This window comes from Tetrao urogallus, assembly GCF_951394365.1.
Source record: "Tetrao urogallus genome assembly, chromosome: 3".
NCBI classification, from domain to species: Eukaryota; Metazoa; Chordata; class Aves; order Galliformes; family Phasianidae; genus Tetrao; species Tetrao urogallus.
In genome coordinates, this window is record NC_136815.1 from 11,526,452 (window position 1) to 11,543,969 (window position 17,518).

General features: G+C 40.1%; 1 protein-coding gene across 1 annotated transcript in view; it reads left to right on the top strand.

Annotated features, from left to right (window-relative positions):
- ATAD2 (ATPase family AAA domain containing 2) overlaps positions 1-15,284 on the top strand; it is a gene marked incomplete at both ends in the record, with an annotated part of 33,274 nt that extends 17,990 nt beyond the window's left edge. Inside the window, 15 exons of the mRNA XM_079533386.1 lie at positions 168-327; positions 2,271-2,361; positions 2,806-3,120; positions 4,063-4,189; positions 5,340-5,523; positions 7,055-7,240; positions 8,302-8,437; positions 8,585-8,781; positions 9,854-10,013; positions 10,293-10,415; positions 10,512-10,661; positions 11,806-12,207; positions 12,886-13,016; positions 13,424-13,552; positions 15,246-15,284. Of these exons, the coding sequence (XP_079389512.1) occupies positions 168-327; positions 2,271-2,361; positions 2,806-3,120; positions 4,063-4,189; positions 5,340-5,523; positions 7,055-7,240; positions 8,302-8,437; positions 8,585-8,781; positions 9,854-10,013; positions 10,293-10,415; positions 10,512-10,661; positions 11,806-12,207; positions 12,886-13,016; positions 13,424-13,552; positions 15,246-15,284 (2,530 nt within the window). The remainder of the gene's footprint in view (positions 1-167; positions 328-2,270; positions 2,362-2,805; positions 3,121-4,062; positions 4,190-5,339; positions 5,524-7,054; positions 7,241-8,301; positions 8,438-8,584; positions 8,782-9,853; positions 10,014-10,292; positions 10,416-10,511; positions 10,662-11,805; positions 12,208-12,885; positions 13,017-13,423; positions 13,553-15,245) is intronic.
- Positions 15,285-17,518: the final 2,234 nt, after the last annotated feature.

Below are 17,518 nucleotides of genomic sequence, written 5' to 3' on the forward strand. Positions count from 1 at the left end.
TATTCTCCAAGTCCTTCACAAGCCTACTTGGCTTTCTTTAGACCTGTTTCAGCAAGCTCAGTGTCCTTTCTGTATTGAGGTGCCCAAAGCTGAACACAACACTAAGTCATGTGGATTGTATCAAAACTTACTGAACCGGTGAATAAAAATGGTATTTTTTCTATCAGCTCCATCGTATCAACGCTTCTGGCACTCATGGATGGGTTAGACAGCAGAGGGGAGGTGGTTGTCGTTGGTGCGACCAACCGACTGGATGCCATCGATCCCGCGTTACGAAGACCTGGACGCTTTGACCGCGAATTCTTCTTTGGCCTCCCAAATAAAGAGGTCAGAAAGTAAATACAACCTTAATGCTAATGTGACAAAGTCCGATTTCATAGCAAAAAGTTGTGCAGATTGGATGAAAGGCTGATATCTGGAGACACTTCCATACAGTGCAGAGCAAATCTGCTGCTGAATATATATGATGACAACTTCAACAAGTAGTTCACTCTACATTATTTTTGGTTTCACTGTGACTAGTCAAGAAAAACAGGATGTTGCTTGTCACTGGCATGTTTTAAGAAGGAATGAAAATGCAAATTGGCTTTAAACTATTGTTCTCATCTTGAAGGTGAAGGAAGCGGTGTACATCCTCAATAATTACTTTTTGCTTGCATAAAAACTTGTATTGTGACTGGTGATGGAATGTATTCAGAGCTTTCCCAAAGTTGTTTTGTTTGCTTAATTACTTAATCTGCTTGGGCATTTTCACCTTGAAATTCTGCTCTTGGTCTCAGTAATTCAGTTATGAGTGGATGGAGGCGTACTTCATTAGATTGTTCTAATTGGGAGTTACCTATAATAGCTGACATTCTTACTGCTTCATATTGACAGAGGCTTGGGTGAAGATGTGAAGTGCACTGCAGAGGGGAAGGGCTTGGGAAGCTTCTAGTTCAGTGGCAGTGATTAACCAAGGTTAAAACTGGTGTATAGTTTGAGTCATAGTTATTTTCTTTATAGAAATTGCAGCAGCTTGAAGAGTGGTACTGGAATTACTTTACTTGAATGAACAGACAGAAAAGCAAGTGCAGTGAACTAATGGGACTGTCACCATGAAATTTTCCAAATTTAAGAGAAATTTCTTGGAGGGGGAAAATAAAAAATGCTTTTCATGATAGTTTTCTATGCTTTTTTGCTGAAGATCATTAGGTCACGTATTTTGGAAACTTTTATGTAAGCTAGAATTGCCCTTTCTTTAACTGCAGGTTCTCAGAAAAAAAGATAAATTTAGAATTATTAGATTTCCAGCTTGAAAATGAACATATTAAATTAACTATAGAATGGTTTGGGTTGGGAGTGATCTAAAGATCCTCTACTTGCAATCCCCTTGCTATAGGCAGGGACACCTCCCTCTAAACCAGGCTGCTCAAAACCCCATCCAGCCTGGCATTAAACATCTCCAGGGAGGGAGCATCCACAACCTCACTGGGCAACCTGTTCCAGTGTCTCACCACCCTCACAGTGAAGAATTTCTTCCTACTATCTAGTCTAAATCTATGCTGTACCAGATTAAACCCATTTCCCCTTGTCATGTCACTCCTCCCTATAAAAAGTCCCTCCCCAGCTTTTCTGTAGACCTTCTTCAGGTACTATAAGATCTCCCTGGAGACTTCTCTATGCTGAAAAGCCTCATTCTCCCAGCCTGTCCTCATAGAGGAGATGCTTTAGCCCTCTGATTGTCTTTGTGGCCCTCTGGACTTGCTCCAGCAGCTCAATGTCCTTCTTGCGTTGGTGCCCCAGAACTGGACACAAGACACCAGGTGGGGTCTTAGAAAAGCAGAGCAGAGGGGCAGAGTCACCCCTCTCAACCTGCTGGTTGCACTTCTTTCAATGCATGCCAGTATACAAATGGCCTTCTGGGCTGCAAGTGTGCATTGTGAGCTCACGTTGAGTCTTTCGTCAACGAACACTCCCAAATCCTTCTCTGCTCTCAAGCAATTCTCCACCCAGCCTGTATTTGTACTTGGGACTGCCCCAACCCAGGTGCAGGGCCCTGTGCTTGGCCCTGTTGAACTTCATGAGGTTGGCATGGGCCCACCTTTTAAGCCTGTCCAGGTCCCTGTGGATGGCATCCTTTCCGTCTATCATGTCAACTGCACCAAACGTTTAGCAGATAAGCAAACTGTTTGTAGTATTATGAAGCTTTTGAGGGAGTGTTGTTTCTTTTGTTGTTGCTGTTTTTAGAAAAACATAGGACAAAATGAAATGCAACAATTTTTTGTTTCCAGGCTAGAAAAGAAATTTTCAAGATTCACACCCGTGACTGGACTCCTAAGCTGCTGGACACCTTTATAGATGAGCTTGCTACGGAATGTGTTGGTAAGACTGAAAACAAAACGTGTTAGTGACTGTGACTGAGTTCCAAGGAGTCTTATCTTGTACCCAGCGGTACCCAAGCTGCTGTGCTGTGCTGCAGAACCAGTCCATTGGGCAGCTGGCGTGCCTTCGCAGCAGTCAAAATTAGCTGCTTTCATCTGCATCCCTTTTGTTGTTGTTGTCACTGTTGTCTCAGAACATTGAATGGGTTTGAGGCATCTTGCCCCAGAACAAAGTTGTGATTAGGAAACTGTTTCATATGCCTTGGATACCAGGCAGTCAGTCACAGAACAAAACTTCCCTACTGTGCAGTAATAGCTTAAATTCTCTGTTAACCCACTTGTTTTTCAGACTGCGAATTCTTTAAATGTTGCATCTTGGAAACCTGGACTTTGGCTCATGTTTTTGCCTGAGACTGATGTAACACTTAATTCTTTGTTTATTTAGGGTACTGCGGAGCTGATATCAAATCTTTGTGTGCCGAGGCTGCTCTCTGTGCCCTCCGCCGACGCTATCCTCAGATCTACTCGAGTAGTGAGAAATTGCAACTCGATGTCAATTCTATTAAAATAAAAGCAGAAGATTTTATGATGGCTATGCAAAAAACTGTTCCAGCATCACAGAGGGCTGTGCCATCACCGGGCCAAGCACTGTCACCTATTATGGCACCCCTTCTAGGAAATACACTCTCGAGAATCTTACAAGCCCTACAAAGGGTATTTCCTCATGCAGAGCTTGCACTGAGGAAGGACCAGCAGCAAGGTATAACAACAGGATCCACTTTAAGATTTTGCCAAAGCAAAAGCTTCTGATTTGTGCAGTCAGTGTACACAAACACTTCAGATGTAACAGTGATAGAATTTTATGATTTGTGTGTGCATGCTTTTATTATGGGAGTAACTGGTGGAATGTAATGCATAGCATTTATTCTGGATTCTAAAGTGAAATGTGAGATGGAAGTACTGAAGGGCTCGATACATAGGAGAGCAGTACACATTCTCTGCTAAAGCATCCTGTTTCCAACAGTTGCTACCATATTTAGCATTTGTAGAGACAGAGAGAAGTATTGAAGCGTAAGGCTCGTTCCAGTCCTGGTTAATGGAGATCCCTTTAGAGTGACATGCTGATTTCTGGAGAATATTCTACTAGTGTTACTCTCAGCAGAGCTGGTAGTTTCATTTGCTTTGGTAAAATAGAAGCAGAAAGGGTAGGGGATTGGTAATTGCCCTGCCGTTCTGTTGCCTTCCTTCCATTATTTTCTCCTTCAGTTATCTTTAAGGATCCTTGATTAGAAGATGGGTTTGTCAGTGTCGTGATTTATTAGTCCTAGACCAGGGAGTCTGTGGCCACCACATCCTTAATCTCCATGTTTCCGCTGTGAGAACCTGCTCCAGGAAGCAATAGCCTTCTTGGATTTTTTAGCTATTTAAGAACTACACAAATTGTTCCTAATTATATTTATTCTATGGGGAAAAGAATGAACAACTGAGAAACATACCTTCTACATGTTGTGGAACTTAAAGGAGCAGCACTGCAGAGATGTGCAGCCTCCATAGATCAGTAGCAGGATGATCTCTAGGAAATAACAGTCAGCACGTGACCTGAAATGAAGAAGGGGTTTTGACACTGATTTTGAAGCTGAAGAGCAAGAGAAAGAGGTACAGAGTGTTTAGGAAAAAATAACAAGCCTCTTTTGTCTTTCAGGCAATTTAAATCCTTTCTTAAAAGGTGATACATTTGACAGAAATTATGAATCCCCCTCAATCTTTGAAGAGAATGTAACAGATACAAGGATTTGCAGACCGCAGGAAAAATTCCTTGACTTTAGTAGGTAAATGTCTGTTCCAATTGCATTTAAATTCTACTTTTTAAGCAGTTTTGGCTGTTACAAATATGGGGGGTGGTAGATGTTGAAGTAGAATAGAATGTGTGTGTTGAGGGGGTGATAGTTATTTGCAAGAAGTAAGCATGAAGGTACTGAACTTCTAATCAAATGCATTGCTAGAACTGATCAAATTCAAAACTGAAAAAGTCAGCTTTCTTTACCTAAGCCAAGTGATCCTCAGGCTATTAGAGCATGTTGATTTAGAATACTCAAAACCATGGAACTCTATCTATCATCTCAGCTTTAAAAGCCTGTGTGGATTTGTGCAGCCCTCTTGCCCATCTATTTTCCAGGACTGTTAAACCAGTAGCAAATTACGTAGCAGGAACTCAGAACTGTTTTTGCTACCATTCAGCCACTAACTTCTGTTAATGTTCTCATGTGGAAGTCAAGCCCACAGCTCAGATGTTAGATTATGTTATTGCAGCCAAATCAGACTTTTTTTTTTCACAATCCTATTGCTGCGCTGTTCAGAAAATTTTCTGCCCTATAAAGAAATATTTTGTTTGTATATAATATACTGCTGTAACTCAAGGAGTCCAACTCTGTGCTCCATTAGATATGGCCAATGTATTTCAGTGCCCACACCCATTCTTTTCTAACAGCGTTGCTCTGCTCCTTTCTTCCTACCTTCTCCAGTAATTATGGCCATGTCAGCTACATTTGACAGATGTAGTCAAAACTCAGTAACTTGAATGAGAGCCCTACTGAAGGTTAGTGTCTGGCTGACAGTGACATCCAGATTGGTGTGTGCTGGAAGTTGTTGTGCTACTTCATCTCAGGTAACTAGCCAGTTGTCAGGTGTGTATTTAGCTGGACAACCTCCATGCACAAATTTAGGAGCCGTTAATTAAAAGAGCAAGATGAGTGGCAGATATGACAGGGATTGGTAGGATTTTGTAGGGGGCAGTATGCAGTTTGTAAGAACATGGGTTTTGATAGACTTCCTGGTCACAGAACTTGACTTGCTGGAATACAAAGAGTATTGTAAATATATGCATATGTAGAAAAGAAATACTTTGAACATCTTTGTGTCTATTTCTTTTTTTTTTTTTTTTTTTTTTTTTTTTTTTTTCTTTAATTATTCTTTTCCTAGGAAAGCTTACTGGCAGCCTACATCCTGCAGGCCACATCTGCTGTTAGTAGGAAAGGCAGGATATGGCCAGGCATCCCACTTGGCACCTGCTGTTTTGCATGCTCTGGAAATGTTTCCAGTTCATACTCTGGACATGTCAGTTTTATTTGTTAACACGTCATCACCTGAAGAGGCATGTGCACAGGTATCTTTTTTTTTTTTTTTTTTTTTTTTTTTTACTCTTTAATCTCACAATCTCATTAATTAAATGTAAACAGTCAATTGAGTTGCAAGATGAGCAAAATTCATTGCTAGTGGCAGTAGCATTATTGTTCTGTTCATGTCTGAACAATCACCTTTTTTTTCTTTTAATCTAGTCCTACACAGTAGGAATGTTGTACATGGCCGTAGTTTTCACTGCAAATTTAACAGTAAGAATGCAATTCAGGAATCTGAAAGATGCTGCTAATAATCCTCTCTCTGTGGCAGGAAATCCTGCTCATCTCAATAGGATTCAGAAAGTAATTTTCATTACCTTCTAAGACTGTGCTCCCAGTAGACGGCTCTGCATCAGACTGCATGTTCTGCAGTTCTGTATCCTTTGTTGTTGTTGTTATATTTGTAAGGCAACCAATGTTTCAGGGAAGTGTCTGGGATTTTTGTTGATAGTTCTCTATGTTTGTTACACATCCATCTTATATGTTTTGTGCTGCTGCAGTACATGCAGTAAGTGCATTAAAAATCACAACATATTTGTACAGTGGAGAGGTTTTTCTTAACTAGAAGAAACAAACAGATCCTAGAGCCAATTTGCTTTCAGGCAAAAAATCTGTTGTTGGGAGTCACTTTTCTTCTTTATTAGAAGCATTTGAGAGCAGTACAAGTAAGGACAGGCATGATATGTGACTGGTTACTCCTTTGTCACACGTTTCCTTTTTTGTTGTGTGATGGCTGTGTCTGTGGCCATAGAACCATGGTGTCAAGTCACTGCCTGGATATACGCTTCCCATCTTGCAGCTGGTGCAACCTGAATGCTGATAGCATGAAAGAGTGCACAGAGAAATGTGTCGTGTAAGGATGCTTGCCATGTGGTAGATGCATGTCCTCTTGTGTGATGTGCCATACGTGGGCAGTGGCTTGTTGGACTTCCTGAGCTTGTTGTCTGATCTGATGAATCCTTTGCTGAGGAGAAACTGAGTTACAGAACTATTTGTTCAGGCTGAAGACCTCACAAAAATGTACCAGAAAATATGAATTAAAACTAGGATTCTTTTGCAGTGCAGCCCTCATCTTTTCACCTAAGCCTTTGTTTCTTCAGACTGTGCTGCAGACTGACTTGGATACTTGTCTATTCTGAATTGAAAGTGGTGCAGCCACAATCATGTAGGAATTTAGCTAGACTAAAACAGCTTGCTGAGGGGTTAGGCTTGGTTCTTCTGGCACGCCACCACACTGCTTGAGTTGCAAGGCTCTTTTGGAGTTCTCTCATACCTAAGAAGTTTTGAATAAAGGCAGATTCAGGTCTGATTCTGTCTGTGTAGCAATGATCTATAATGATCTATATTGGAGCAAAAGTAGCAATTTTGCCCTCTTAGTGGTTCTTTAGTTAGTTTGTTTTGATGTTTTGGCTTTGTGTACATGCGTTTCCTAGGATAGTTTGATGGATACGTAGACTTACTGATTAGCAGCCTATTCTACATGGTCGAGTTGTCTCATCCAACCTTTTGTTTTGCTAGTTGATCCGAGAAGCTCAGAGGACAGCACCAAGCATAATTTATATCCCACACATCCATTTGTGGTGGGACAGTGTTGGAGCTACGCTGAAAGCTACCTTTCTATCACTAATTCGGAACATTCCAACATTTGCTCCAGTCTTGCTGCTTGCAACATCAGATGTCTGTCACACAGCTCTCCCGGATGAGGTATTTCTGTCAATGCTTCTCTTAACTCTTCATTCAGTTTCTTGTTGTTTGAGGAACACTTGAGGCATTGGAATACTGTGCTTTCTGAAAATGCATACTGTCATGATTTAGGCTCCCTAACAAATCCCTTCAAATTTGCTTAGAATAAAAATGCTGAAAGCATTTGCCTCAAGTGTTTTTTGAGTCAAATGACCAACTTTGACCCAATATTTCCCCTCCTTCTCACAAGCAGGTAAGGTAAATTTACTTCAGGCAATAATTTGAGTGACTGCAAGGCAGTTGGGTATCTACTTTGTCCAGATTGTGCAGTCCTTACAATGGAGGTAGCAAAAATATATTTTTAGTGAGAACATTTCTTGTGATGTACTGCCATTGCATAGTAGGGTGGATAAAATGCTAGTAATTAAATGTAATTTAGAGTAAGTTAAGATTGCAACACTTCTAGGAAAAAAAATCCATCCCTTTCTTTGTAAAGGCTAAAGATTCAAATCGGAAGCTGAGTTCCAACTTCTTTCTAAGTAACTTTGAAATCCAACTTTTATTGTATTTCTAACTGAACTTCAATAAGCGTACATGTGCTTATTGATAAATCCTTTGCAGACTTTTAAGAGTCTGCATTAAAGTGTTCAGAATGGAAATGTGCTGTTTTCACTCTGATTACTTTGTCTCAGTGCTTAAAGGGGAAGACGGTATTGCCTAGATGTGTTTGTTACGAAATGCTTTGGGAGTGCTTAAGTTTCCACAGAAGTTTTTATACTGGTAAATAAATTCCTCCTAAGATAATATTGAAATTCTTTCCCTACCTCTTGATAGTAAAGATAGAAAAATAGACTGCACCTTAGAAGCGTGCAAATTGAGACTTTATTTAAATACAGGAATAAAAACTTATTAGAAAGCTCTCTCTGGTCTACTGAACTGAATCCTTTCTCTTCCTTCTCTAGCTACTATGCAGGTTAAAATTAAAGGGCAGCAAGGGAAGTGGGTACAAAGTGAGTGGTCTTAGATGTTGTGGATGTCACAACGTTACCAGTTTATCCTACAGTTTTCTCTTCGTGCTTTAGGTACAAACATTGTTTAACAGTGATTTTGGAGAAGTTTTCAATATCCAATCTCCCAGTGAGGATGAAAGAAAACATTTTTTTGAGGACTTGATCTTGAATCAAGCTGCTAAACCTCCCGCTTCGAGAAGGAAAGCAGGTGAGGATATTCTACATCTGAAACTTTCCTAACTGCAAGTTACTAGCTGTTCAGTATTTGCTTGGGTGGCAGTTTTCTATCAGTACTTATTGCATGTGCTTGTATTTGAGTACCTGACACTGGCTAAAATTTTCTGATTAATTGAAGCTGGGCAGGCATTGGAAGTATTGCCTGTAGCACCACCACCTGAACCTCGACCTCTGACAGAGGAAGAAATGAAGTGTCTGGAGGAGCAGGAGAAAAATACCTTGCGTGAACTTCGAATTTTCTTGAGGGATGTTACTCACAGACTTGCTGTCGACAGACGTTTCAAGGCCTTCACAAAGCCTGTTGACCCAGAGGAGGTAAAGTGATGTTGATCTATAATGCCATTTCATCTGTGTGTGCGTATAATGTCTCAGTGTTCATGAGCTCTGTATAGGAAGGTTTCTCCTTGTTTTTAGGACTGTACTCTTAGTGATAATGCAAGAAGCAAGAAGAGCTTTGACTTTTGCTGATTTCTTTAGGCTCTCAGCTGTCTGTTGTTTGAATATTCAGTCGAAGCTTTATTTTTGTTCTAAAACATCAGATCAAAAGCCAACACAGTTTGCTTTTCAAAAGATTTTTGATAAGACACACCATAGCACTGGGAAACATAGAGGACTGCCCATTGTTTCTGTGGGAACAGGAGTAGAAGCAGCAGTTTGTAAAATAGTTTTGAGATTCTGTTCTCTGTTTCATCTGGGAATACTCAGTATGAGATCATCCATAAGTGTTGTGTGGTTTCTTCTTTCTCCCATGTACTTCTTAGGTCCCCTTATCTCCTTTAGTGACTGAATAAGTCTAAATCAGGGGTGTATCATTACAAGTCACCTGTAGTTTTCATATAGCTGTGTACCAGCAAAGTCCTGTTCCCTTAGGGATCTGCTGACTTTTCCCCTCCGTTCCTGAGGTGTGAATAATCTAAACAAATATATTGTCCTTATCTCCACTAGTCATTAGGCTCCTCTTACAGTCTGAGTAAAACAGTCTGCACCTCTGAGTCCAGTCATCTCATTCTGAAGTAGATGCCAGCATTGACATTCATTCAGGTGCAATTCATGCAGCCTTTTTCTCACTGCCAACAACAAAGAGAATGTTGGGTGACTTCCCCAGATTTCTTTGTTGTGATTTTTCTGAGACAAAGTGAAATGAATCTGTTTTGTACTATCTGTGTGCTTCTGACCTCCCTGTTTCTTTTTCTTTATTCCATTTCCAACAAGTTATAAAGAGCCCTTCCAATTCCCAACAGTTTGCTAGTTAATTTCAGTATCTCCTGATGTCACAAATATTCAGGGCTTTTCAGAAGTCATTTAGTTGAAGTTTTTAAAATGAAGAATTTTGGTAGATGATGTGCGAGTCCAATAAACCCTCTGAACGTTTCTGCTCCATCTGTAGGTGCCTGACTATGACACAGTTATTAAACATCCAATGGATCTTTCCACGGTTTTATCTAAGATTGATTCGCACCAGTACCTAACTGCAGGAGATTTCCTGGAAGATATTGATCTCATCTGTAGTAATGCCTTAGAATATAACCCAGATAAAGACCCTGCAGGTGAGTTAGCACTTGTGATCCTTGTAAAATGCATAGATGGATCAATGGTGTGCGTAGGCAATAGACTGCATCAGATCCTTCTTAACATCCATGGACAGCATTGCTTGTCAGATTGTAGATTTTGTGGCACTTAACTACTTGGATGTGGAATGTAAGTGTTCATGTAAATAAAAGTATTCCCTGAGATATCCTTTTCCAGAAACTACCAATGCAGAGCAACTTTTTTCTCTGTGATCAAGAGTTTCACTGCCTGACTAAGTTCTGCCTGTAAAATTTCAGATCGTCTCATTAGGCACCGAGCTTGTAGTTTGAAAGACACTGCATATTCCATTGTGAAGGAAGAGATAGATGAAGATTTAGAACAACGTTGTGAAGAAATTAAAGAATCTCGTAAGAAAAGAGGTATGTGTTTTAAGGGTCAGGATTTTAAGTCTCGTCTCTGTATTTGTAACTGAAAATGCAAGACAGACTTCTTTGCTTTCTGTTCTTTGTCGCAAGGTTGCAGCTCTTCAACATATGCTCCAGATTTCTACACAGTGATGCCAAAGGAAAACTCTGCTCCTGGATGTAAGAAAACAGATGCCGAGGGCAGTGACAAAACAAAGATGACAGTGACACCTGTAGATGCCAGTACACCTGTCTCCAATGGCAAGTTGCAATTTATTCAGACTTTCTGGGTGAACTTGCCAATGTCACTGATACTATCTCCTGTGTTATTGTGACATAAAGAGTCAGGCATCAGAGAGACCTGTCACGCCCGTGGCTTCATGTTTTTGAATTTACTTCAAAAAGTGAGATAAATCCAGAGGTCATCCATCAGTACGGTTATGAATTAAAGTTCAAATAAAAAGTTGGCCTACCAGTACAAAACACTGGTCTTGATGACTTAACTGACGTTGAGTGGCTCCCAAATTGCTAATTCTTGGTATCATGGTTTCTGAATACTCAGCTAGTTTTCAATGATGCAAAAGAGCATCTTCCTTCTCTCCTCCCTTCTGTCCCCAGAATGCTAAAATACTTGCTACCCCTTTACTGTTATTTCCAACTGAAGGGTGAAAGTGAAGAAAAAGTGAGGAGCTATAAAAATAGAGATGGAAAGGGAACAGTCATTATTTCTTCCTGCTCCTTTGAGTAGGGCATGAAGAGACTTTGGCTTCTTTCCATCGGAACACGTGACGTGTTGTAAAGATTCCTGGTCTCAGGAGCGAGTGGGAATCTTGCCACCGAGTTCACTCACATTTTGTGCAATCTTAGGTAAATACGAAGCACGGTGGGCTTTTCTGTTGGGCAAAACCACAAAGTTTGTTTGTAACAAGGTTAACAGAACCAGAAAGCATATGGCGTGTAAGTCTTTACAGGCTGGTTTTTTTCTCCTTTGAATGTTGCCTTACAGTTGTCTCTTTAATTAAACTCCTCTTAATACGTATTTAGCTTTCAAAGACTGGAGTGTGATAGCAACTTTAAAGGCTGTGTGGCTGTTTGTCTGTGTTGTTCATGTCGTAAGATAAAGTGTCTTACCTTGCTTTTTAGAAATAATTCCTGTTGAAGGGAAGAATTGTCTGCCTGTAACATCTTGAAGATGATGATTTTGCGAATGAAATTAAGCAGTTGACTTTTAAACTTAACGGGGTTGGTTCACTATTAAAGATTGAACTGTTTTCTGAACGTAGGGAGTGTGTGCTTCAATTCCTTTGATTGGTTTCCTTGTAAGTCAAGTAAAATGAAGATGATGGATTTTGAAAGAATTATTTTCGTAATCTTTTGGTTTGCTTTTTCTACTGTTTCTTTGTAGAGGTGTCAAAAAGAAAACGCAAAAGAACCGATTCCTCTTTTTCCATTGCAAAGAGAAGAAGATCTTTTCAATTCAATAAAGAGAATACAATTCCCAAAGATGACCCAAATGAGAGTGACAGAGAAGATTTTCTGGCAAGCTATATTTCTAACATGGATCAGACTGAATTTGAACGCTCACAGGCTTCTACTTGGGAAGAAGGTGAAACTGTTCTTCAGGAACGGCAGACAAACAGCAATGAAAATAAAGCTGGATCAGAAAAGGAGAGGGGGGGGGGGCTTTTTGATATGGATACATCTGCTGGTGAAAAGGAGAGTGTCGGGCTGCCTGGACACTCAGACCTGAGAAGGGAAAGCAGTGTTTGCCAAAAACCAGACTCCTCTGAAAAGCAAGAGGCAAATGGTAAGTGAAATGTCCAACAGAACATTTAGTTCCACATTCCATCTAAGGAGGATTGTATTATTTATTATTAGCCTTTGAATTCATTCTGTTATTTGTGTTACATCTCCAGAGAATCAGCAGTTTCTTCAATAGCAATGTTGCCCATGTAATTATGTAAGCCAAGCTCAAGTTTTTGTGTAGCTGCTCTTTTTTTCCTCAGATCTGTCTTTCTAATGTTACCTAACTGAAAAACAGCATTTGTTGACATTCTTTTGTTGTACGAGGAACTTTCCAATAATGAGCAGTGTAAGATTAAAAAAATGCACTTGAAGCTGTGTGGATCCAGAGTAGCATGTGGGGTAGAAGACTTGCATCCTCATGTTTGCAATGTAAGATATTTCCTAACTTGAATTCTTTTTGGAGTAGCATGAGGTGTTGTAATGGCAACCTGACTGTTTCTTTTCCCTCTTTTATCCTTCTGTATTCTCTAGTGCTCTTTTTGCTCTGAATTTCTCATTTTGGCAGAGGACTGACTTTAGCTGGAAAGAAAATAGAAGCCAAGCATTGCTCAGTGAAGGAGTTGTAACAGTGCTGTGTCTGTATTTGTAGAGGGAGATTGCATCCCAGTACAGGATGCTTCATGGACATTGTATTCCAGATCAACAGAAAACGTGACAGAGGAAATTTGTGTCATTCCAGATCCTTGTGTAATTCCCGTGACTCGTGCAAGATGTTCTCAGACCGAACAGACGCACACGAGTGCTGAAAAAGTGATGGACATTATGACAGAGTCAGCTATTGTAGTGATGGTGGATTACTGTGAGCTCAAAGTATGTCTAAGTTCGACTTTGTTTAAATTGTGAAATAGGACATATTTTTGCTTTATGTACAGTTATCAATTGAGGCAGTTGTTAACCAGTGCCAATTTACACAGTTAACGGCAGGGATATACAGCACAAATCAACCTACCATGGACTGTGATTGATGTGTTTCCACACCTACAGCTGCTGTAGATTTCTGTAGGTTGCTGTTTTTACTTCTGGTAAGCATTGTCTTAGGAGGCAGTTTCTCCACCTCAGTGTTAAAATTCAACCAGCCCTTTTACCTTAAAGCAGCCCACTGACAACCTGCTAGTACTGTTACTTATTAATGTTACTGCTAAACTTCCAAAAACAAAAGAGCCAAGGATCTTTTGCTATTCTGAACTTGTATTTTTCCCATTTTTTTTTTTCCTCAGCAACTGCTGGATATGGTCACTGATCTAACAAAGGAGGCTGATATATTCTATTTTGAAAAATTATATGCTAAAATTTGTCAGTGTATTTATCAACATCGAGACGATTATGACAAAACCGAATTACTGAAGGTAATTTTTGTCTTATAGCATGTTCTATCACTGGTATGCAGTGTATGTGCATTCTGGATATCATGCTGCTTTAGCATTACTCTTCACTGTTTTGTTGTCTGTGCAAAGACAAAAACCAAAGTAAGACTTTGTCATTTCAGTCTGGGAGGCACTTATCCATATTGCAAAACCATTGTTAGATTTGGCATAATTGGTGGTTTCAGCAGGAAAAAGCTTGAACTTGAAGACAATGAGTCACCCACACGGCCCTTTCCAAGCAGTTAGCATTAATCTGTCAGTAGTTTTTCTTGAGAACTGACTTAAGGGTGGGGGGCTGTGAAGGGGTGCTTTTCTTAAGTGTTCTACTTCCTCTTTCACCCCTGCAGGCAGGAAGACACGGTGATACTTGGTAGACGTTCCACCCTTAAGAGCAATTAAAGTATGAAACATTAACAGGAGAGATTCTAGTGAGACTAGAGAAAAGTCTCAATTTTTAACCAGTGTGCTTGAGCATCTGTAATTGGACATAAAGGGAGATTTCTGCCTGTGCCAGTTGTACGCTAACGGGTCCAGCTCTCTGATCTCTTCCTGTAAGAGAGGATTTTGGAGTTGTCAGAACTCAACAGAAATCTTCCTGAGGCACCGTGGTCCAAGTCAGGCATTCCCAGTATTGCATCAATTTGGATGTGATGGTTATTCAGTCTTTAGACTTAGGATCCTTCAACCCATTTGTCTTTGAGTTGCTTGTGCCTGAGAACAGATAAAATTCTTCATGCCTCTCAGTCTGCCTTGGAAAGAGGAAGCCTCTTTGTTTAGGCACCAACCATCTCTATCTCTTCTTCCACATCTGATAAAGAGTTATAACAGATGCTCTGTTCTGACTGGGAGAGTCAACAGTGTTTGGATTAAGGGAAGCCACCCTTGGAAAAGCTGCACCCTTCTCGCAGCTAGGATAACAATATGTTTTAGCTTGAGAAGGGACTTATTTAAGGGATTTATTTTATTTCAGGGCTTGAGAGCCTTTGTTACTTAACTTGTAATACTTCAAGCAAGCCATTTTCTTTTAATTTATTTTCTACCTTTTACTTGTTGATGTATTTCAGCCTGGAGAAGAGAAAGCTGTAGCTGTAGCCTTTCTGTACCTAAAGGGAGCCTACAAATGGGGGTGGAGAGGGGTCAACTCTTTGAAAGGGTAGATAATAGCAGGTCAAGGGGAAATGGTTTTAAGTTGAGGGGGGGAAGATTTAGGTTGGATGTCAGGGGTAAGTCCTTTACCAAAAGAGTGGTGAGGTGCTGGAACAGGTTGCCCAGAGAGGTTGTGGATGCCCCGTCCCTGGAGGTGTTCAAGGCCAGATTGGTTGGGGCCCTGGGCGGCCTGGTCTAGTACTGAATGGGGAGGTTGGTGGCCCTGCCTGTGCAAGGGGGGTTGGAGATTCATGATCCTTGAGGTCCCTTCTAACCCTGGCCATTCTGTGATTCTATTGTATAGATCCATAGAGTCTCTACATGGTAATCTCCAGTTTGGATGCATGAGGATGTATCTGAAGCTAAAGGGGATAACAAGGCATTGTGAGAGAGGCAGCACACTGTTTATTAGCTGTGACTAACAATGGGGTGTCATTATGAATTCTTTATTCATTTTGTGGAAAAGTAGAAAATGTTTATCAGTTTCATTTCTGCTTACTGACATTTTTGTTGTTTTCTTTCTTATTAGGTAATGAAGAAAGAATTTAAAGCCTTAGCACGAATGTGATCTGTGACATACTTGATTTCTGTTCTGCAAAGTTGTTTTCGTTGGATATTCTTCTGTTATTGTTGCGTGTAATTCAGTACTTTATGTAGATAGAACAAATTTATCTTAACGTATATTTTTAATGTTCAGAAACTCTTTTTAAGTGTTTTTATTTTGTATTCTTTCCCTGTATTTGTTGATATTTTGTGATGAATAGCGAACTCAGACAGGAGGAGTACGGTCTTCTGAGATCAGTGCGTTCAGCTGTCCTCTGCAATGCACAGCACCTTAACCTCGTGTTGTGTGGTTTGTGAAGTACTGCAGTCAGTGCCTTTGTCACAATGTAGATGTGAATGTCTTCCAGATGCTTCCAGTGCCTCTTCTTAAAAGAAAAGGATGGATAAATGGATAAGCCTATATCATCCTTTCTCAGATACATATTTTTTTCTGCAGAAATCCCTGATGATGTATATTGTACAGCACGGTATGTGAGGGTTTTAAAACAAGTCTGATTCTGACATGAAATCTAATGTCTTTAGAAAACTCTTAGTGCAGTTCAGAGACTTTTTTGGTTTTGTTTTTTTAAATTGCCTGATAGCATCTCAGGTGGCTTTCCTGGAATTAACAACAGAAAGACAGTCTGGGAGAAAACGTTTCCACAAAGATTTTTTGCTATGGCATATTTTCAACAATTAAAATCCCAACTTGAGAGGCAAAGCCAGGCTTGGTATTGAAACTTCCTAACATGATGCTTGGTCTTCTTCTAACAGTGACAATCTTTATACTGGAAAATAGTATTTTTAATATTTATTAATTTAATGTAAATTATTAGTTGAATTAAATTTGTAAATAATTTTCTTAGTGACGAAGAGAGAATCTATTTGTCTATTTCTTAAAAATCAACTGTATTTTACCAAAAATATATGTAAGAAATATCAGAGCAAGACTCTGTTTTAGAGGTCAATTCCTCTTCAAACCAGTGGAGAAAATTAATGTGACAACTTTTTAAATTAACGTAAGATGGGGGAAGGTTTTGTTTTCAAAAAACAATTGTATCGTGATGAAATATGTAGCAGTATCTGTTGCTGGTATGTCACCAAATACCTAACTGTGCAATCCCCAAGTGTGCTTTCTTATGTGTGTTTTCTTGTTTCTTTCTAGTGTGTGCCAACATTTCTAAACTATGTGGTTTTTTTTTCCTCTGTATTGTTTGGATGAGTATTAATGAGAAATGAATGTCCATTTGTTTCTTTCGATTCATTAAAAATCTTAAAAAACAGTATGAGTCTGAAGACTTTAAAAGAAGTGCTTTATGGGAGTAGCTTACCTTGTTTATGGTATATTGCTTATGCAGCAATAACGAAGGCAGGAGGAAGAAAAGCGTACATTCAGAATTCACACATTAATGTATATTACTTGTTCTGTAACTTGGTTAGTATCACATTTTTGTTTGGGGTGTGCATGGGGTTTGCTGAGCTCATTCTCTGAGTGACTTTGTTGGAAATGTCTTTGTAATGGAGATGGAGTGGAGAAATCCCCAGGCTTTTCTGTAAGAGTTTCTGAGCTGCATACAATGCACTCTTGTGCTTCCCAGGTTCTCCTCATCCCTTATCACCATACAATCATATGCAGTCAGCTCTCTGCATGGCAGCTCAAAGATTTCATCCTTACAAGGAGTGACTGGAAAGGAAGAACCAGGAGCATTCCTCTCACACAAACTTGATCTTCAGGCTATGCGCAAACATCTCCTGTTGTTCATCTCAGTAACAAAGCACACTTCTACAGTTTTAGAAACTTAGAAGCCTCAATGGGCCATGAGTTGTTCCCTGTTACTGTAAGCGGTTCCCACGAGCCACTTTCTGCTTTTTCTCTTTTGGGAATCAATCACATGTAGGGTATGAGCCAAAGCTGCAAATAGTGATGGAGGAAATGGAAAGGCTGCTCCGAAAGTCATGCCTCCTATGTTATAACATTGGCCAACACGGTCAGAGGTGGTACAGCAGTTGAACCTGCCCACCACTGCTGTGTTACATTTTGTCGTGTGGCAGATGGCAGCAGAGGGGCAATCCGATAGAATGGTGTCTGATACAGAGGTCTGTATGAAGTAAAGGTGTGGAATTGAATTCCTCCATGTGGAAGAAATGGCACTGACATTCATGGATGCTTGCTGAATGCCTATGGACACCAAAATGGGATGTGAGCACAGGGAGGTGGTGGCTGGTGAAACGCTGAGAAACAGCAGGTGAGCTCCAGTA